Genomic DNA, 22,832 nt, shown 5'->3' with positions numbered 1-22,832 from the left:
GTCTAGGAATTCTTTGCATTCTTTCAAAGTATGATAGGATTTGTTTGGTTGGTTTGTTTTTGGTTTTTTTGTTTAAAGACCTTCAAGGCAGAGAGTCCACAAACTCTCACACACCAGTCAAATCAGTAGGTAGGTACATCAATGGTGGGGAAGGAGTGGAGGGCCATCAGTATCACATGGAATATATAATTAAGTGTTCCCAATCCCTACCAGAGGAAAGGAGGTTATGACACCTTGGTTTTACACCAATGCTGTAGCACAGTTATAAACCACTTCAAAAACTGCTGCTCTGGACTTTACCAAATCAGGTGTTTGTTACAGACTGCAGGAAGACCACATGCTTTGCCCAGTCCTCCTAAAAGGTATGATGTCCTCCCTTAATATATTAGCCCTGCTAAGAATTGGCTCTCATTTCTGCAAATCCCCAGCAACACGCAAGAGACAGTGTACAAAGGAACCTAGCAACATCTCTGTCAAAGTTTAAAGCTGTACACATGTATATGCATATATGTGTATACATACATATGCATATATATATAAATGCATAAAAATGCATTTATATACACATGCAAGCACACTAACAGGCCACATCCAAATATTTTCACTAGTAAATTAATTTGCCATATTATCTATAAGGAAAATATAAAAAAGTGAATGGTTTTCATCTTCAGAAACAAAACACATTGACAAACAGGCATGAATTTCTTCTGGCACTCTTTAAAAGTCTCCATTCTTCTGAAAGAGCTTGTTTTCCTACTCTTAAATTCAAGGAACAATTTCCATTAACTCCAAGGACCATCCAATGAAGCGGCATCTACAAGTATTTTTTTTCCTTCATAAATGAAAATGTTTTTTGAAACAAAGCAAAAAAAAAAAATCTTACTTTTTTGCTGGGGCTGTTTTTTGTAAATTCCACATTTTTAATGTATGGTCCTCTGAAGCTGTTATTAAGACTGGTTCAACCGGATGAAAAGCGAGACCTCTTATTCCATCAAAGTGACTTCTTAATGTGAATTTGGGGTTCCAAGTCTTTCTCAATGCATCCTTATTGTTTGCTATCTAATAAAAAAAAAAAAATGCCAAACTTGTAATTAATCTGGAAGGCACAAGGAAAGGAAGAAATCAGAAATTCAGTTTGGCATTTTCAGAAGTGTCAAATTACCTCACCCACTTTTCATAAGAACCTGCTCTTAAGCAATAGTCCATTTAACATTGATCAGACAATTCAAAATGAGAACGAAGGTAGATGTATTCCACAAAGGCAACAAGTAATGTCGCATCCACAGTAATACATTCTGTGCAAATCTGAAATACTCCATGTCTGTTAAGTTACACAATTCAAAAGCTGAAAAGTACCTTTCTGACTGATACTGCTGTGAACTCAGTTTGGTATTTAAAAGTTGATCTATACCTACTGGCTCATTCATTAATACTGGGCCTGACTCAACCAAGCTGTCATCCCTGAATAGCCGAAGTACTACTGACATGGCATCTCTGAAGTAAAGATTTAAGAGAAACAGAGAAGTTTCTAGTAGCACAGAAAGGAACACAATCTAACTCACTCACCTAAGGCAACACAAGCTCTGTAACAACACAAGACAAGTAAAGCTTGACAGAAAAAAGAAAAGGGCAAAAAGGACTTGGCTACACACTAAGAATGTAACTGGCAAGCAATAAACTATCGTATATACAGACACAATTATTTGGCAATAAATGCATTTTTAGTGGATCCAAAAAGAAAGCCTTCGAAAAAACAACAGTTACTTCAACATTGCTCCTCTGAACAAATGTTGATGTAAAACGTTGGACAGACTTTTATCACTCTGTCAGTCAACACTGCCGTAGTTAAATTTACCTTCCCATAACCACTGCTGATGGGGGTTACGGAAAACCAGGAAAACAAACAATTGTAACTCAAATATTGATGACTTCATTATGTTGAAAGCTACAGATAATCCCAAATAATTTAGTCTCATTAACTGCAAAGAAGAGACAACTGTTTTGAGCCACTTCAAGAATCCACATTTTATTCTGGAATGGTGTGGGGGGGAAGGTTTAAGAACAAAAGTGCTTTTTCTCAAGTTTTGTTACTTCTGGATTTAGTAATAGAAATATGCTTCAATTAAGAGGTTCTATAGATTTTAAACAATGAGAAAGGAGTCGTAACAAACAGCAGGTTTTGTCTCATCATATTTCTTAGTAATTATGTACTGTCTGCTCAGGGAGACAGCTCAGCTTCTTTGCCAGTTTACTGAGCTGAGTTGGCTCAACAAGGGAACAGACAAACGCTGGAGCTGGTGCAAGGATGGGGCAGGACTGCAAGATTAGCAGCTCTGGCAGGTTTTCTGGAGATTGGCCAAGAAAGTCTCAGCAAAAAGGGTACAAGACTTACAGAGTATTCACAAATATCTGGAGAGGAATTTGGCTGCCTCAACACAGGCATCTAATGCCGATTAGGTGACAGAGGGAACCCTGCCTGCCCTCCAGCTGCCATACCAGCAGCACAGGTCCTGTGTCACATCTGCAAAAGCCACACAGACACCTCAGACGGCCTAACAGTGCATGCCAGTTTAGCAGGATAATATTCTCCATTTGCTTCTCATTCAAAGATGTTCTTCCAAAGGAATCCAAGATGCTTAGCTTATAAATTGGGAAGTAGATAGAGGGCAGGCCCAGCCAGCAGAGCAGCGGCAGAGGTGGAAACAGATCCTAGCCCTGACACACCGCCTGCCCGGCTGCACCACCGTCACTCCTCTTCACCCACCAGCCTCACAAGCTGTGAGAGGCTGGGTTGCTAACATGGCAGCCAGCCTCCTTTTCTCTCTCCCCACTAAAATACAACAGTGAGGTAATCCGAGACTTGAAAAGCAGTTGGGGGGGTGAGTGGGGGTGGGGAGAAGGATGTTCAACCCCAAAATTAGCACCTGATCTGGATTTGCCAGTAATAGTAATATCTGTGTCTATACAGACAACCTGAAAACTCCAGAAACAGCAATGATACGCAAGTAGGATTATGGACACTTCTCTTGTTCAAAGTTGCAGGAAGTTAAGCAAGAGCCTACTGCAAAGTCCAAAACCTCCAAGTCAGTGCACAATATTAAATGTAATGATTTTGTAGTTCAGACACTCTTATGTACAGTACTCAGACTATTACAACTTTATGAAGCTTCTTTATCTACCCAGATTAGGGGAAAAAAACAGAACCAAAGTGAAGATTTGTTAAGATAACTGTGTAAAGGAAGCAAAAAGAAAAGATAAACTTAAGAGAGTATTGGCTAGCAATCTAGGAAATTTCATCTTGTTAGATATTCTAAAAAACTTAAAGAAAATTTTCCATTTTTGGGTAACAAATTCATCATCTCCATTACCAAATGAAAACCATTCTTTAATTTACAGACAGCCAAAGCAACATGTAAAAAACTTAAACCATGAAATGAGGTAGGCTAATGCTACCATGTTTTAGAAGAAAAGAATCTAGTAAAAGTGTCAGCCGGAAAAAAGGGACTGAAAATAGGAAAGCGTCTGCAACTCTTGAGAGCAAATACATTTAAAGACCAATTCACATGAAATCTTTCAACTTCATTCTCCATATGATTCAAAATTGACACTGAAAAAAACATACTAAGTTTCCACTAATCCTACCTGACTGACATTTAGCAGCTGGAAGATGGTATGAAGTAGTCCAAAATAAAAACAGATTATGTTATTTGTAAGCTAAACTTCCAGTGAAATTTGAAATGGAAAAACTAGCCTTTCATTTTGCTTCAATAAAGAGCACAGTGACAAGAGCAAGGAGCTTTGTAAACAATTATTTTTTTTTAAATTGTCAACACTAGAGAAGATAAGAGGTGAGGTAAGCATGACTATGAATTTCTGATCACAGGACTTCATAAAGGCATTTAACAAGTGAACAAACAGAAGTTAATATTTTCAACCACATAGAAAAGGATAGGGGTGGATAAAGAAATGCTAGATTCCATACATGAAAGCTGTTACTTCAGGATATGGAGACATGGACAAACACTATAGTTTATATGGACACTTGAACAATGAAGTCAAGCAGTGAAAACATGAAGCTCTTGTACACATGGTTTAGGTTTGTCATGTCCTCTGAATTTAAAAATTCAATTGAAGTTTTACATGAAAGCTGTTACTTCAGGATATGGAGACATGGACAAACACTATAGTTTATATGGACACTTGAACAATGAAGTCAAGCAGTGAAAACATGAAGCTCTTGTACACATGGTTTAGGTTTGTCATGTCCTCTGAATTTAAAAATTCAGCATTGAAGTTTTACGTGTAACTGTAAAAGAAATGAAATCTGTACATCATCTTACCCCTTTTTGCAGACAAAGTTAGGGAAGATAAGCAAAAAAATTAAGAGCTGAACCCAAATTAGGAGATAATGCTAAAATACTGAATTTTAGCAGAGATGTTCTATATCATTGCAATCGTGATGATTCACAACACATCACATGCTCAGAAACTTGCTATAGTAGTAGAGCACATCTCTGCAGTGTCACTCTCAAAATGTGTGTAAACTTTTATTAACTATTTAATTTATTGCTTTACAAGTACATACAAGGGTAGAACTTTAAAGTAAGGACCTGCAGGTTATTTCTGAAGTCTCAGATTTGATTTGTGATAGTAAAATCCCTGATAGTGATTACTTAAGAGTCAGATTTACTGAGGGTATGATTCCTTCCCAACACACGATACTAAAAAAATCACCTCTGAAATCCCTTAGCCTTGACAGAGCTGGACAATGCAATAGCAAGATTAATCTGATTCATAAAAAGTGAAAGAAAAAGCAGCCCACAGGCTACACACATAGCCACAGAAGCGCTGGCCACAAGAGTCTCCTAAAAAGTCTCTGGTCCAGCTTCCCATTTGAAATGAGGCTATTGCCCACTCCAGTTAAAGTAAGCCACAGCTCTCCCCCAGCCAAGTCTTGAACATCTCCCAGGAGAGGGATTCCATAGTTTCTCTGGGTAACTTGCTTCAGTATCACCTCCTATGTAACACTTTTTCCCCTAATGTCCAACGGGAACCTCCCAAGCTATAATTTGCTACTGTTTCCTCTTGTTTTAACACCTGGCACTATGGAGTAGCTTGGCTCTGTCATCCTTATAAGCATCCTTCCAATACCTGTAGACTGCTATTCAAGCATCCCTTAGCCTCCTAACAACTGAACAAGACTAGTTCCCTCAACATCTCCTCATCAGTCACATGCTACTGGACACTCTCCAGTTTCTCCACAACCCTCTTGAAGTGGAGGAGCCCAAAACCGCATACAAGTATGGCCTCACCAGCCCCATGTAGAGGGGACATTAACTTCCCTCAATCTGCTGACCGTGCTACTCCTAATTTTGCTCAGCATTACTGGGGTTACAAGTATCCAGCTGTATCACTATCCCTAATTACATTTACTTTCAACTTTCAACTATTTGAATGACACTGCAGGCAAATGAGGGGAGAGGGACTTGGAGAGAGCTTCAAGGCTGCTGTGTATGGGAAGAACAGATATGTCAAGTAAAAATTTGTGACATCCTTTGGCAGCATAATTTTAACAGGAAAATGTTTTCTGCTGAGTCTAAACACATGTAACTTGCATCTGCCTTCAGCAAGTAGACAGTAGGACCTTGAGTTACCATTAACAACCACTTACATCGTAAGTCAGTGAATCTGCCTCATTGGCTACTGTAAGGCCTGCCAGTTCTCCAAGACCCAGCTCATTTTCAAGGGCTTCATCTGTTCCCATAATGAAAGATTTCCCTGAAGAAGGAGGGAATGTTAAAGCTTCCACTGCAAGAAAACAAAAACAAAAAAAATCCTGAAACATGGCTTTATACAAAATTGATTAATAAAAGCATATTTTTTACTTCCAAAATACTAAACATCTCTCAAGTAGCTGAGGGCAAAAAGATACAAAAGGATGCATAAAAAAATAGCCATTCTAAAGATAATCACCGTACTTAACAATAAACGGTATCCTCTGAACATAATACTTAAACTTGAGGTGTGCATGACTCAAGACAGCAAGTGTAATTAGTCACAGGCGGGAAGAGTACACTATCATTCACCCGTATGTAATGCAAAAGTAACACAGAAAAGCTCAGGCCCTTCCCCAACTCCACTGTAAAATATGCAAATAGGCTCTGGAGAAGTAGCAAAAATATAGACAAAAGTAGCTGGTGGGAGCAGCTGGAGTCTTCCTTCCTAACACTATCCACACACACCCAAAAGCATGTCTACAATGAAGCTGTTCACATGCACTCCAATCTAGCAATACGACTGGAAGCTGAGAATTTATCACTACTTATAAAATCAGTTTAAATACCAAACAGGCTAGTCAGCACTGAATTCCAGGTTTTTACTAGCAGTATCCAAACTTACTAGTTTACAGCTGCTATAGCATGCCCATAGGAGCTCCAGTCACTGCAACATAAACACATCCATAGGCAGATTGACTAGAAATGAGAGGATCAAAGGCTAAGAGGAATACAGTTTACACACACCACATAAGGCTTTGCAGCAAGTGGTATGACTCAAAAGAACTTTCTTCCTGTACAATAGCTCTCCAAGTCTATACATCACAAAATATCTATACATCTATACATCACTGAATAGATGAAAAAGTGTTATCTTCTGGATGCAAGAGACTTCACTCAAATTTTATACACCTTTTGTCTCAAATTATAAGGGTTTTTCAATAAATTACAATTTTTTCCCCTTTTAGCTCCATTGTAAATACAAGCCTTGGCAAATACTGTTGCTACCAGGGAGAGAGAAAATGAAACGCCATCTCATTCTCAGCATCTTATTTAGCCTAACAGCACCAACGCTAAGTTAAAACCAAGCAAACTATGGTTTACAATGAATAGCCTGATCTGTTTATCAGGCTGCTTCCCTCTTGTCCCAAAGGCATCAGGTTCAGATGCTTTTTAATTCCCCTCCAGTCCATCCAGCATAAAGTAAGCTAATCTTTCCGTGGTCTTTCGCTTCCACACTCATACCTCTACTGAGTGTCCTGTTTGCTTTCTATTAACTTTTTACAACCAAATAAAAGCCCTTCAAGCTCTGCCGTTTGATTAGGTCTCTTAGTTATTACCTTTTAATCACAAACGTCTCTTCTTCACCCTGAAGTCTAAACTATCATTCTCTTTTTCTCTCTTTTGAACTTAGGATGTAATATTCCACTCAACATGTAATACATACAGGACATCAAATTTGAAGAGTTACTAGAATAAAAAAATTGTATGCCAAAAATATCATAGAGTCTCAGATTTATAAAGGAATACACAGCTAATAGTTTGTAATACTGAACTCAAGACTGATAACAATCAGCTGTCCTCTTCTGTTTTTGTGAGAGTTCACCTGAGTCTCTGAATTAAAAAACACATTCTGGAAAGGACATGAAAATAGAGCTCTGCTAATATGGGTCTCAGTACATGTGAGAAAAGTTGGAAAGGAAACACTCAACAAAAAATTCCTCCACTTCTCAAAGTGTTGCTAAGTTACCCCCTTCTTCATAAAGAGAAATCACTGAACATGTAGGAAATAGAACTACTGAGATCTTTGGTAACTATGCCACACGCCAGGGCTTTTTATGCATCTTAATTACAACTTGGCCGACCTACTTTTTCACACTCACTGAAAGACTGCTAAGTGAAACCTGTGTTTTGATCATTTTTCAAGAGACATATTACCATTTCAATAAAGAGCACATGATATGATCTTCTACAGATTAATATAGCCTCATATATTTATTTCATTATGCTGCATATTACAGCAATTCAAATATTGAATCAAATAGGTAGTTTAGCAGCTTTCAGACATAACACTAACGAAGGTAACCACATGCCTTATTGCAAAGATAAGTGGCTTTCCATACTTGGACTAGATGCTGTAAGAATTTTTTTTTATTTTTGGAATACATTATGGAAATTAATACACTGGCAAGCTGGAAGTTGTTCTGTATGATTCCCTACATGCATTTAAAAAGCTATGCCTAGCCACCTGCATTTACCTGCAGAGCCTCTATCTTTGCACTTAAAAAAAGAACACATACACATGTGTGTATATGTGTGTATATATATATACACATACATTTAAAATTATGTTCACAGGGAGAAAAACAGATGCTCTTATGTCCTGCGAGTTTATGTTCCACACTTGACTGCCAGGCCTGAGCACAAACAAAAGCAAGTGACTTAAGATCCTCATATTACAAAGCCAACAAGTGCCAAATGAGCTTTTTCCATCATGTTCAAAGGTATTCAGCCAAGACTTTACCTAGGTAGGTGCCTTGACCTTACTAATAGTGACCGGAGGGGAGGAATGGGAATGCCATTTGTCACACTTAGACAGAACTCAATGTTGAATCAGTATACGTAAAGTGCTTGGAAAGTCTTAAAGGATAATCTTTAAGCAGAAGTAACTATAAACATGTACCCTATACAAAGGTGTATGCCCATTTTTAATACTTACCTTCATCTGTCCTGTTTATCTCGTGTTCAATGAGCCTTGAGCTACTGGGCCTAGAAGAAGGTGCAACAGATGGCTGTAATGAAGGGAGATCATCAACATCTCTCAAGTTTGCAAGCATATCTTGCAGCTTTGACCTGTTGGGCCCTAACCAGAAAAAAACAAAAAATTAAATGGTTTATGCATAGTTCATGACAGCACTGCTTATATCAGATAGCTACAGCAGCACATGCAACAATGGATCCTACCTTGCATTATAACGTTACCACAGAAAAACTAATGAGCACCTATTTTCAGCAGTAACTAATCATCCAGCATGAAATGAATTTCTTGAAAAGAAAGTGATAGAAGCAACTGAGAATTGTGAATGCACATTTTTCCCCACATTTATAAACTTATACTGCTACTTGCATGGGATGCTGAAGACTGCCTCCAACTGAGTCACACTGATTATTAGAATATTTACTTTTCCAAAACAGTAGCTGACATTTGTGAATATTTTAAAATTTGTGCATCAGGTATTTTGTGCAGCACATTCTTATGACAACATGATTATTTTAAATTTATTTGTGCAGTAGTGTAGTATCGTGAACTATATAATCCAAAAAGTTATACTAAAATATAAATGCAACTGGATTCACTGGCCTACTTCCTGAAGCTACATATGGTGAAGACCCATGCCCTTCTTGACACTTACCTGTGCTTTGCTCCATCATTTTCCCACATCCCTGTTTTGACTGTTTTATATAGGATTGAGGCTGAAACATATCTTCGGTAGTTTTTCCTGTTGTAAGTTTAATTAAGAATGGGAAAATGTCTTACCCATAGTCCATTATGTTTTTTTCCTAGACCAGTAAATAATACAGCTATTTTTAAGCAGCTTTAACACAGAAGTGTACTCTAATATATGTATTCTCTCATAAAACCATTCTATGATTCTATTCTCTTATTACTCCACAGGAGTGTTTACTACAGCCTTGCAAAATCATAAGTTTACTAATGCAGTTGCAAACTCTACTTTGTCCACCCTAACCATAATGACAGATAATAAATTGTATTTAACTTGTCTGTCACAAAAATATTACTTGATTCAGGAAAATAGTAAGTAGGATTTTGCAAGATTGTTTTACTATAGTATCGGATTTATAAAAACAGTATTTTACTTAGTAGCAGTTCAGTGTCTAAGCACCATTTATGATGAGATTAAAGTCATAGAAACAAACTTTGTACAATTTAATGTCAAGATATTTAGTCCCTTCTTTTTCCTCGGGCTTCCTTCCTCACATTCTTCTTCACTACGTGCAATATCATGAATAGCTGAAAACAGTCTGTGATTCTTCCTGATTTGTCTGCATTGATGCCCTTCCAACGATGGTTTGTCCATGGAAAGATGCTTAATTTCTGTACTGCAGTAAACCATTTGGTCTCCCAAGATCAAACCAATCAAATCAATCCAAAATGTACTGTAAATGTACTGAGCAGTAGGTATAATCTACTGAGCAGTAATTATCTTCATGAAGGAGCATTGGATGTCCAAGTGCTGCCTTACATCAGGAATTTTTCTCATAAATATATAAAATACATTCCAATAATAGCTATGTTTATATTAACAATTAAATATTAAGTTTTATTATAAAAAATAAAAAGCATTCAACAGCTGTTCAAGAATATAATCTCAACGGTTTGATTAAATAATTTCTGCTAAGTTAACCCTACAACTATCTACCCTGAACTACATAGCATGTCTGTATATTTTAAAAATAACAGACAAATTACAAAAAACAATTTCACTGAAGTCATATATTGGTACGCCCTCTCTATCTTAACTATAAAGAAATTTAGAATTAATTTTGTGAAACATGAACACTTTAGTTGGCCAGCTCAGCTTCTTGTCAGACTTGCAGTTAATTTCCAGTAACTTAAATGATTCCAAAGATGACAAAAATATCACTTGAGAAATTTAAAGTATGGTAATGATTTACTTTTTTTCATAAAAAAAAAAAAAAAAGGAGCTTTGCTTTGTGTATTTGATAGCATAATTTCAGCAACATAACCAACTGCTGAGCAGCAGCTTATCATAGTATCAATACAAAAAGTAACAAAACAAGTCAGCCTCAATGATGCAAGGATCTGACACCTTTTGCATAGTTATGCATGTCTCTTTGGAAGTGCGAATTTCCTTGGTACTCATAAGCATCTTCCCACAAAGGGAGAAACATCCCTCAAATTTCTTACTGGGCTACATGCAATATTGTTAATTTACATAATTCACACATGAATTCTCAATATGGCTAGATGTTTGAAATATAGCTGCAAATACAGTGTTTCATTTTAAACACTTCATCTGAGTTCAAAAAGTTTTAAGGCTTACTTATCAAAAAACATTGATTTTACAAAACAGATTTGTATTTCAAGAAATGTAACAAAAAATATAATACAGGGCTAGAAACTGTATTTCAGATACTGATCACAGTTTTTGCTTGGGTAACAATACCCAACATTTTTAAAGGCTAGTCCCACAGGTATGAAAGTCAATAAATAAATCCTGTGATTTACAAATAAACTGATGGTCAGAGTTGCTTCCTATTTCGAGCCCTGCATAACAAATTATGATGACAGCATGACTTTCATGTTGTGAATGTTAAGTATAAACAGGGGTAGAAATTAACCTGTTTTCTCCCTCTGTCATCTAATAGGATACTCAAGACAGTTTCTGGTTGGTTTTTTTTATTTACATACCAGACTTTAACTCTTCCTGTGAAACTGGCATGTTTCCAGCTAAGAAAGGGTTCTGAAATCTTCTATTAAAGTGTGAACTATTAAACCAATGCCTTTTACAATTTAAGTTTCTGAATAACAAAAGCATAATCCATGCTCAAAGCAAGAATTTTTAATTAATCCAACACCTGGTTGGAAGAAGTTATATCTAATCCAACTATTTATCAGGTAACTTGATTGACCGTCATTAATTTCAACCCCTGAGAACTGGTGAACAGGAAAGCAGTCAGGAGCAGCAAAGTAAAAGAGTAAGTAATTTTAGGAAAACATTGAAAGAGAGATAGAATTAAGGGTGTGAAAAATGTGGGATTTATGATTTTAAGGTGCAATGTTTTCCACTTACTCTTAACCCCCTTTTTCCCCTTGCGCTCCTTTTTGTATTGTTCCTTGAGTTTGGTTATTACTCCCTGGTCGACATTCCAAGCTTCAGGCATGAGACACTGGTCTTCCTTTTCTAAACAAAGTGAAACAAATGAAACATCCTTTTTCAATAATGTCACCAAGTGATCTCCACTGAAGGAGGTAACAGCTGCTGTCAATGGCATTTGTCTTTTATTTTAAACAGACAGAAATAGCACCAAGCTTGTGAAAGCTGTAAAACTGCTACTCACATTCCACTTCTATTTGCTCAGAATTTTATTAACAATAAATTGAGATGAAATTTCACATGCCTAATTTCTACAACCAAGCACATAGCTGTTCATAAATGTAAGCAACATTTACTTTATAATAAATCAGGACATATTTTTCAGCTTTTTGTTTCCTCCAGGGAAAGAATTATTATATCTAGAAGCAGCAGCTATGTTACTGGTCAACATAACTTTACAACTCAGATGTTGCGTCACTGCATTTCAAATTCTCATTTCATTGTCTTTGTGCTATGTTGTCATTTACACAAAGCAGCAGCACATTTAAATCATTTTGGAACATAGTATACATATCACCAAGGTTTGAATAAAATCTTAAAGCACTAAAGCCAGGAGATTTCACAAAAAGGGGAAGGCTTGAGTTACTAATCTTTGAAAAAAAATACACAAAACATCCCAACATGCCTAATGAAAAAAAAATCCCCACTTTTTTTTTTTTTTTTTTTTTAAACAAACACCCACCACACAACCCCCACAGAGAAAAAAAAAACCCCTTTTTTTTTTTTTTTTTTTTTTAAAACATCTCTCTCAAATTGCTTCCCCTGTGACAAGATACAGAGAAGAAGTATTCTTCCAATAGTACGGTATTTGGAGATTTTGAACAAAATGTGTTACGCGAGTTCAAATCTCCTAGTCATTTTTTCCACATATGGAAAGACTGTACTGAGGCAGCTTAGAAAAATAACTTGCGAGAAGAGGGAGCTAATACAGCTTTTCCTCATATATATTTATTTTCATGACCATTACAGCTACAAAATCTTTTGAAATGCGTTATCTTTTTGCTTTGTTTTCCTCATTAAAATCTCAACCTTATTATTTAAAAATTAATTCCTTTCAGACCAAGTTTGCTTCGTACATCAATAAACTATTCTGGACTTTTTAAAATACGGACAATAATAAATTCATCCTCAGACTAATATGCAGAAAGGGTATTAAATGTCTGTAGAGGAACCACAACACTATCAGTCACAATCCGAGGGAGTCACTATGATTGGACAGAAGATACAAAACCAGACATGGGTTATTATGGGGACTGACTTGTTAGAAATTAACTATGCTGAAAAAGACCTAGGGATCCTCCATCAACATCAAATTGAACGGGAGTCAGCAGCATACTCTTGCAGCAAAGGCAATCAACTGTATCCTGGGCTGTATTAACAAGAACGTAGCCAGTAGGGTGAGAGAAGTGATTATTCCCCTCTGTTTGGCACTTGTGAGACCACACCTTGAGTACTGCATCCAGTATAATATTTCTTATACTGGGAAACCTTGTAAGTGTAATGCTAAGTACCTAGTACTGACATAGTATAGCAAGTCCGGGGGAGCCACTAAGATGGTTAAGGCAGCTGAAGCAGATGAGCTACAAGGAGGGGCTGAGACTACTGTGAGTGTTCAGCGATGGCAAAAGAGGTATCTTAGTGCTGCCTACAATTACCTAATGGGCAGGTGCAGAGAAGACAGAGACAGACTCTGCTGGGACTTGTATCACAGGACAAAATACTTTTTACCACGAGGACAGTCAAATACCAGAATACTGCCCCTGAGAGTTTATGGGAACTCCTTCCTTGGAAGGTAAACAAAACTTGACCAGAAGAAGGCCAGAGTAACCTGCTGCAAATGGACCTGAGCAGGAGGTTGGACTAGATGATCTCTCACTCCTTTGAACCCTCTAGTCACGATCCTATACTCATTAATGACAGATTAATTCAAGACCCGAAGTCTTGAGGCATTAATCTTTTTGCAGCAGCTATGAAAATAGAGAGGTATTAATAAGCTGAAGATAGACTCTAAAAAAGATGGTCTGTGGGCTAAGTCATGTCCTCTTAATACATATGGCCAATTAAGTACCACTAATGATCCAAAATTGCGTGAAAAACTCAAAAAAGGTATGAGAATCATGCTTGAGAGAAACAAGTATGTATTCTTTCTGGGACCAGGTTATAAATTTTAATAATGCTTTTCCTCCCTGGCTGGACAAGATTTTTTGCTCTCCTCCAACAAAAAGTTTAAATGGATTTATATTAGATTCTATTGTTGCCAGGAAAATACTTAATACATTAATTTTCTTTAGACTGTCCCAGGATGCTTCCTGCATGTCCCACAAGTTCTGTTCAACTTCACAAGTGGATCCTGAACTACTACTGTGCAAGTGCTCTATAGTTTAAAAATTACCTGAACGCTTCCGAGGATCTTTCAAGCCAAATGGGTTCAACAGATTAATGTAACCGATCAGTAATGCTTGGGATCCAAAATGAAGCAAGAACTTCCTCTGTTTGCTTCTATCCTCACTACACAACACTATTCTATGCTACATTTAAGTTTCACTTAAATCAGTTACCATAAAAGACACAGGTTGTGAAACAAGTAATTGAAAAACATGAACATCTATAACTAGAAATGAAACTACTACTTTCCATGACAATTTATTTTTAGTGTTAGACATGTGCTCATTTGTACTCAGCTGTCATCAATGAAAGTAAAAATAAACCAGAAGTGTGAATTTGAGAACAAAAAAGCTCCCGTTGGCATACAAACTTTTTGGTGACACAACCAATAGGTACACCTATCAAGCATAAATGGATAAAATTTTAAAAGAGAAGTATCAGAACAACCTAATAAAAATATTTTTCGTAAAAAAGAGTAACATTCCTAAAGTTGTTTGGTGAACAGAATACTGACTGTTGTATCTAACAATATTGAGACACATCCTCTTAAGCAGAGAGACTACACCACACTGAACAATGATTTGGAGTCCAACCTGGAGTTGGACACGGCTTCAGTGAAATACAGCATCTCAGAGCTGTTAGCTCACGTGACAGCCACAGCTACCATGGCTTATTCGTCTGTCAAGGTTTCAGTTCTATTATAAAGCTCAATTATTTCCCATTCATCTTCCATAGCTCCCTGTGTCCACTTATGCTTAAGACTTTCCAGAGCAGCTTAATGAGAAAACAACTCCCCATCAAGATATTTAACCAGTTTTCTTCCTTCTTCCCTTCCCTATGCAGTGGGTTTATGCGGAATAATTATGTCAAGGTAAAGTGGATGATGGCATTCTGGGTTGCAGGACATGAACCTCAAAGGGCAGATAACACTTTGTGAAATGTCTATCTATGACTAAGGGGCTTAAAGATATATTCTTCTGATAAATTATAAAAGAAAATTTGAGCAACTGAATAGTTCATATTGCCCAAATTGCTAACACGCAGTAAGAGTACAACTAATTCAGTCTTTATGACTCACATTACTCTCTGTATCAAAGTGGGAGAAAGCAAAGAAGACGAAATAACTTTCATGTCATAATAGTAAAATACAGCTTTATCAGAGCCCTTCACTAGCATGGGTCACTGGAAAAACACATTGAAATTCCACTCATAAAATTCAAATTCTATCTGCCTTATTATTAAAGAAAAGGAAAGAGACAATGACCAGAAGCATAAACCTTGAAGAATCCTTACATTAAAGCAGTATACAGAAAAATGAGAATATTATGTCAAGAGGACTTCAGTCTGCCAATTATTCACTGTAGGAATACTCAAAAGGTGCTGTAATCATGACAGAAATCTCAGTCAATCACTCACTCACAATATATTCTTAGCACAACTTTTTTTTCTCCTGGTACAATCCATTAAATTTCCTTACCCCAGTCTGTTCCATCTCCTGAACTTCTCGATTCCCCATCACCTTCATCTGAGGTAACCAAAAAGTCAAACTCTTTCAAAGCTTCTTCTGTATCTCTGTCTTCACTGCTGTCAGATAGCACTCTTTTCCTTACAATCTGAAAGGTCAGGAAGGAGAGAAAAAAGCTGAATTAAGTTACACGCACATCTTTATACCGAGCAGTACTGTCTTGTCTTCTATGCAAAGTCCTAACAGAAAGTTGAAGAAGCAGAAAAGTATACATTAATAAGCAAATTTGGAATAAGCATACAGACTTTGTTCAAACTTCTAAGTCAAAATGAAATTTGTCTGTAGATCTTTATTCCTGTGACCACCAATAATCAATCACTTGATAATGACTCTATGCTGACCTGGACCGCTACTATTTTTTTTAATACCAGAAAAGTACAAACTTTCTCTTAATACAGATTAAAAAAACCAAAACCCACAAAACCCACAAACAAAAAACCCAAAATGCTGTAGAAACGACTTCAGCAAAACCAATCTCACTCTGCCTCTCTGAAAACAGCCTTTTTAACTCTCACCTCTGAAATCACTCTACATGTGGACCAAAAGAGAAGCCCAGGAAAAAAAAACCATAACTGACAAGAGCTAATTTGCTTAGATTTGGCAAAAATCATTCCATCCTGAATGCTTCCTCAGATATTACTGTTATTTAAACACAGTAGTTCCATGTTTAAACTGCATTTCCCTTTCAAATTCAAAAGCAAATTTGGTAAAAAAAAAAATTTACCAAATTTTGGTAAAAGAAAAAAATACATGTTTTAATGAAGGACCTCATTGTATGCTTTCTGCAATAAATTTACTTTTCCCTCAATAATCCAAATGGACTAGATGCTTTACAGTTCTTTGATTAACAGGTGAGCTGATGCCATGATACATGAAATCTGTAGCATAAATTTTTACTTCTACAGAGAAAGAAGAATTACATTCATCACAATATTTTGACTTGGAAACTTGCTAAGGGTCAGTCTGAAAAGACTTCAATACATAGGCCAGCATCCCATAGTTCATGAGGATGAATGACTGTTTCCCCTAAATAAAATGAACCAATTTCAAAACCTGACGCAATTCTAAACTTCAAGCTTCGCTCCTTCAGCAGGCTTATTGAACATACTGTATTACAGATGATTTTACAGAAGAGTCTCAGACATTAGTTCACAGCCCATGGATGACAGGAACAAGTTTACAAAGTTCCTCTTTAAAAACTCCTTAAAACTGACGGTTTTTTAAGTGTTCATTCTTAAAACTGATCATAGAAACAATCACATCCATCGTAACTCTTATCTGCTTCAATTGTTAGGAAACACAACTCATTGAATAAATATTAATTTTGAAAAGAAGAGGATAAAATTGAGTACTGATTGTATGTATCTATATTATGTGATCATATGACCAAATCATATAGCAAAGTATAGATCATGAGGGAGATTCAGGTATTTGACTGAATAAACAAACAAAAAAGTTTATTAACTACCTAAGTGTTTTTCCAGTTATACTTTTTCTTCCTTCCACAAGCTATTTGAAGACAAATGTGGTATTTCTGTTCTGTACCCTACAAAGATACATTTCTACAAGTCATTTTAAATATCAATACATTTATATAAATATTCAAGAAACAATGCATTTTTGACATGCAACATTACAAACAATACCTTAAAGCTAAGCTGAAAATTGTAAAAAAAAGACATCTGCTACCTTAAAAATTGTATCCAAAATATATCAAAAATACTAGGCAGTATGGAATAGTAAAAAGACAATTTAAAAAATTTTAATCTGTCACTGCAAACTTAAAGCAATAAAGATGGCAAAGCTTAACTTGTATGCACAAACTCAGAAATGCATATATAGTTCCTCTTATGCACACATGCTTGGACAGACCATCATAAAGATGCATTAATGATTTGCACGTGTACATACACAGTCATATACTTTGCATATAGACATCTCATTAATCTCACTTTTTCTGTTCTTCGTAACTTTTTCAATTATTTTTTCCACTCACTGTTGCGGTATCAATGATTGTTTTCTCTCTTCCTTCAGTATCTTCTTCATCTTCTTCATCACTAAAGTCTGCAGCTGCGTTTTCAAGAAACTTGAAGGTCTCTAGCAGAGAGGCAGAGTCAGTCAATTCAGGTTTCCTAAACGACAACAACAACCACCACCATGAGTCAAAAGAAATCATAACAAAGTCACTTTTGCAATTACCAGTCTGTTCTGTCTTATGATGTCCAACAACACGAGACTAAAATAAGCCTACAAGTAAAAATGGACTACTATATGTAAAAATGTTTGTGGATTAAAAAACTAAACATTATCCATAAACTATCTTATTAGAACCAACAATTATTCTTCATCCAGCTGCAATTAACTGTACAGACACTTCAATTTTTTATTTGAAAAGCATTTTAAAGAAATGTTCATCTGCTATGTGCCCAAAAGCAACATCAATACTGATATACCATCACTGAAAGCCTCAGAAACAAGGACATGAGTTACAGCTACTAAGCTGGCCTCCCACATGTGTATCAGGGTAGAGGAAAACTTTGCTGCTGCTATCTGATATTCCTCACCTTGTTGGGAAACATCAAACTCTAGATCTATCATTCATTAACTTTTGAGGCATGGTAAATTTGCCACTATAAAACAATATAATGGGAAAATATCATTGATGACTAAATAATGTTTACATAGATGTTAACATTAAACAAAATAAGGAAACGGAAGAAGATTGGGTAAAATTACGACTGCACTGGCACAAATTCAGGCAGCGCCTCAGAACAGGAAGCATAAGGGTTGACATATTAACTGAAGAGGAAGAATCCAGGAAGCAGGACTGTAACCATTATCAAAACTCTGATCAAAGTACAATTAAAGCAATCCTAAAATTAACAACAGGTACCGTGTTTTCTATGCAGAAGACACTCCTCCATCAAACCCTCAAAGATAAAGCAGTGAAGAAAAACTTACTCAGTTTGAATTGTAATTATTACTTCCAGTAAAACCTTGTACATTCTTCATATGACTTTACAGCAGTAAAGACAAGCTTTATTGTTTTCTTACCTTTCATCAGTAGTCTGTTTTTCATAGTTCATCACTAAATGCACGTCATCTTGATTTTCACAACCACTGAAACAATAGAAATCTCTCTCTCTTTCAGAATTGTAGCTCTAAATTGTCTTGTACAGTCACCCTTACTACCAGTAAATGCCTTGCTAATGCTACATTTTGCTTCTGCTATGACCCACTTAAAAAGGTTCAGTCAACTAACAAGCCTATATAGCAAGGCCTTTTAAACTCCCTGCAGTGCAAACACCTGATTAACCGTCCATCACCCACTTATTCCAGTGTTTCTTCATAACACTTTTCAAAGGTTTATTACAGGAAACATCCAAGGGCAAAAGCTCTGATGTGTAATAAGGCGTGATAAGCAGCACAATTCCTTCCTTACGCAGTGTCTGCTCAAGCAGTTCTATGCTTACATGACAACAATTAGCGGGAGTGGCTTCTTCATAGCCCCAATATGTCTGCATCTCATTAAGACAACTTGCTATTCTACCCTTTTTTTATTTACTCATCTTTACAGCCCAAAAATACCAATAAAGATTTCACTTGCCATTAGAAATTCCACATACACAGCACCATAATATACCATGATGTATACAGTATGTTTTCATGGTCACTGGTTTTACTGAGAATATTCCTTCCACATTCCTGCATCTTATCTTAGATAAGAACGATCTCAAACATGCTTCCAATTTGCCTTACTTCCTGCAGTATTTTGACCCTCTTGTTTCTATGACAAACCTGAAAGCACTCTGTAATATTTTTCTTTTTCCTTAAGTAATCACTATTTTGGCAGACTATAATACCTCATGAATCTGTAGTAATAATGTGCGTTTTCACAGAAATCCTAGGGTACTGTTATTTTGCTGTTTCCAACACAGAAATCTTGATAAGACAAAACTTGTAATGTACTTCACTTGACTAACTTCTTGATTTGCAGCAAATTTTGTGTGTCCTGGTCAACTCTTAGTGGACTAAGTCATCTGACCACAACTGGTATTTCTGTTTTTTCCTCTGTATTTTGCTGTGTAAAAATCTGCTGTGTAAAAACATCATGGCTGCTGATCTGTATTAGCAACTATCAGACATGCTACAGTAAATAGCAACATATGAACTAATACCAAACATAGAATATAAAATTTTAATCAACAGAACTTGTTAATAAGACACAGATATCCTGCTACAGGTACCAGTATTTGCAGTAATTCATACCTAGATTTGGTTCTGTACTCATCTGATCTTAAATCAGGCACTCTCACACTGAAGTTCAGTGACCACCGAAGAGAAGGTTATATCTTTTTTAAGTAACTGGTCTGAATTCAACTATCATATTAATTATTACATACTTCAATGGGCAGGATATATACATAATTGTATATCTTCATTTACACAAGGGGGTAAAAGGCACCTCATGCATTGGAAAACCCAGTAGTTTATCATGCATTTCAAAACTCCTGCACAGTACAAAAATGTACAAAGTCAGCATAGTACCACAGAACATTATTTGTGCTAAGGCACAACTTCCAAGAAAGAATTCATAAGAACCAAAAAAAGAAAACAGAAGTGACAGAATATTTAAAGTATTTAAAGGTTCTACAGGGAAAAGAAGCTTCAAGCTCACAGACGGGTTGATGGCTATATTGTACCCCAATACACTTTAGCAGTCAAATAAAAAGTAACTCAATAATTTAGCTATTTTTCATCCTTTAGCAACACATAAGCATAATGCATTTTACATATTACCATCAGCATGAACACCTAGGAATACTGTAAAATATACTTAAGAAAACGTCTAGCCTGAGCTAATTTACCTTATGTACTTTGATGGCAATTTGAAGTTTGCTTGTTTCATTATTTTCCGTCTGTTTAGTTTGTTTCTCTTATGGGGTCATTCACAAAGCAACATAAAAAAGCAGAAGTGGCAAAAATATATTCAGAGATAGGGTAGTATAATAAATTACTTTAAGTTCCGTTTTAGAAAAAGAAACACAACTCAGCATTTCCAGGGCTTTGGTAGTCTAGAATACTTTTTAAAAAATTAATGGGTGAAAACAATAGAATGGAGCTCCAAAGGTGGGGACTGATAAATGAACTGTAGTATTACAGGCATGAGTGAGGCAAGACTATAGCAAGGTTCAGGACCTGTTGCAAATAAAGGGAGACCAAAAAACCCAAAAAGGTCTCAAAAAGGACAATTCCTCTTTACTGGACTGTCCTGGATTAAAACGTATGTAAGGGAGAACGTAATTTTCAAAGTGCAAGAACTTAGGTGTTGCTTTTTCCTTCTTCCCCATCCATACTGTCTAAAGAAAAAACTGCTGGGGAAGAACAAGCCAGAAACCCCAGACAGCAGGAGCAGCTACAGAAGCTGCCAAAGCAGAAAGCACAGAGCAACCAGAATTTGGCAGGACTTCCTTGACCCTGTGCTCCTCAACTGCTTGTTCTGAATCTCCTTCCCACTGCTCCTTCCTCAATCGTACTCTGCAACAGCACCCTCGCATGGTTTTCTCCCCAGCACCCAACCTTGCCTTCTTTCCTTGAGGCTTTCATCCCAGTTAACTTACTACTTCCTAATCAAACAAAAAAAAAAAAACACCAAAAACAAAACAAAAAAAAAAATCATTTAACCAATGTAACATCTTCTATCAGATAGTGTTAACTCTGTGCATTACATCCTCCTGTCCAGTAACCAGGAAAGTCTTTGGTGCAGAGAGACTACCTGCTACTCGTGTCTGCACATGATTAAGTACAACAGGACTAACTGCTTGTCACAAGCATAACAAGTACAATAAGTAGTGCCATAAAGTATAGCTACACTAATGCTGCTGGGTTTTCCATCTTACTACTAACGGAAGAGCAGTACGCAGATTTTGTGAATATTACTCTTGACACAGGGAACTTCTGATCCCCAAAGAGAAGACACTTTTTCCTGTTTAAAACACAAAATTCTTGTTACAAATGGGCTGGTAACTGAAGTACTTACCCTCCTTAAAGCAACATAAACCTGAAATCACATGAATATTTTTCACCTCAGGAGAAGTTGCCAGAATTTTCTGCAGCTGACTGCCCTGAAAAATCTCATCCCAACTCGTATTTTACAGGCTGCTAAATTATTCAGATTTGTCTTAATCCCTTGGTCCCTTTAAGACTAAAAATAATAATAATGTCTTCCCATGAAATCTAAGAAGTATGATTTGTGGATATTCCACAGGTACTATTTAAAGCAAGCACGGCTCTCACTGGGCCTCAGCGGGCCATACAGCCAACTCTTCATTTTCTGCCCTACAGTCACATGGCTCAAGACAAGTATTTTCTGTAAAAATCCAGTTGGCCCTGTCATCGAAATATTAGCGGCTTTACAAAGTGTATAGTGTTCAATTGGCTCTCAACATTTAATATTCAGGATCTTAACATAAATCATGTTTCTTACTGAGTGAAAAGTAGAAACCATAATCTATAGCAAACGTGAAGTTGTTATATGGAAACTAAAACAGCACATTGATGATACCTTTCCTGCTCCCAACATGAGCCAGAACATTTCATATTGCAAAGTCAAGTTTAACTTAGACTAAAGCCACATTACAGACGTGTATTTTCTTTGTAACCAACACATTCAATATTTCTATCATTACCTTCTCCTTTGTTGATAATAACCCTTGGGAGTCTGTGGTCATGTCCAGGGAGACTCTCATAAACTTCTCCCATGAACCGCCCAACCACAAGGCCATTAACTGCCTCGGTCCTACTCACTCCCCCAAAGGAAAAAGTAGAGGGTTTGTTTGTTTGTTTGTTTTATCCAAGACATACACAAGTTATCTTAAATAAAACCAGATTTTATTGATAAATTCAGAAGCAGGAAGAAATACCACAGTAAAGTTAAATAAACACAAGTTCAGCTTAGGCTGAGAGATGTTTCTGGGGGCCTATACAGGAAAAAGCCTGTTGTGACCCAGCATTCGAAGAGCTATTCTAGCATACTCCTTCTTGAGCCATTTTCTTTGACTCAGTTTCCTCCTACTATCAAAACGTGCTACTGCAAGGTCATAAGTTTTATTAATTCCCCATGGAATTCAGTTATTTCATGTTTTAACACAGTCTTTTCAATGTGGCTAGTTGAGTTCTTTCAAACTGGACACAGTAAATAAATAAATGCAAATTAAAATGTATTCC

General features: G+C 36.5%; 1 protein-coding gene across 1 annotated transcript in view; it reads right to left on the bottom strand.

The window, feature by feature from the left end:
* STRN (striatin) overlaps positions 1–22,832 on the bottom strand; it is a 56,453-nt gene that overhangs the window by 12,898 nt on the left and 20,723 nt on the right. The window contains exons 6-12 of the mRNA XM_019473247.1: positions 17,602–17,737; positions 15,558–15,693; positions 11,612–11,722; positions 9,188–9,274; positions 8,494–8,637; positions 5,672–5,808; positions 884–1,059 (exon numbers count right to left, since the gene is read on the bottom strand). Of these exons, the coding sequence (XP_019328792.1) occupies positions 884–1,059; positions 5,672–5,808; positions 8,494–8,637; positions 9,188–9,274; positions 11,612–11,722; positions 15,558–15,693; positions 17,602–17,737 (927 nt within the window). The remainder of the gene's footprint in view (positions 1–883; positions 1,060–5,671; positions 5,809–8,493; positions 8,638–9,187; positions 9,275–11,611; positions 11,723–15,557; positions 15,694–17,601; positions 17,738–22,832) is intronic.

Source organism: Aptenodytes forsteri, unplaced genomic scaffold (assembly GCF_000699145.1).
Source record: "Aptenodytes forsteri isolate BGI_AS27 unplaced genomic scaffold, ASM69914v1 Scaffold309, whole genome shotgun sequence".
NCBI lineage: Eukaryota > Metazoa > Chordata > Aves > Sphenisciformes > Spheniscidae > Aptenodytes > Aptenodytes forsteri.
This window is presented reverse-complemented; position numbering and strand designations above follow the sequence as displayed.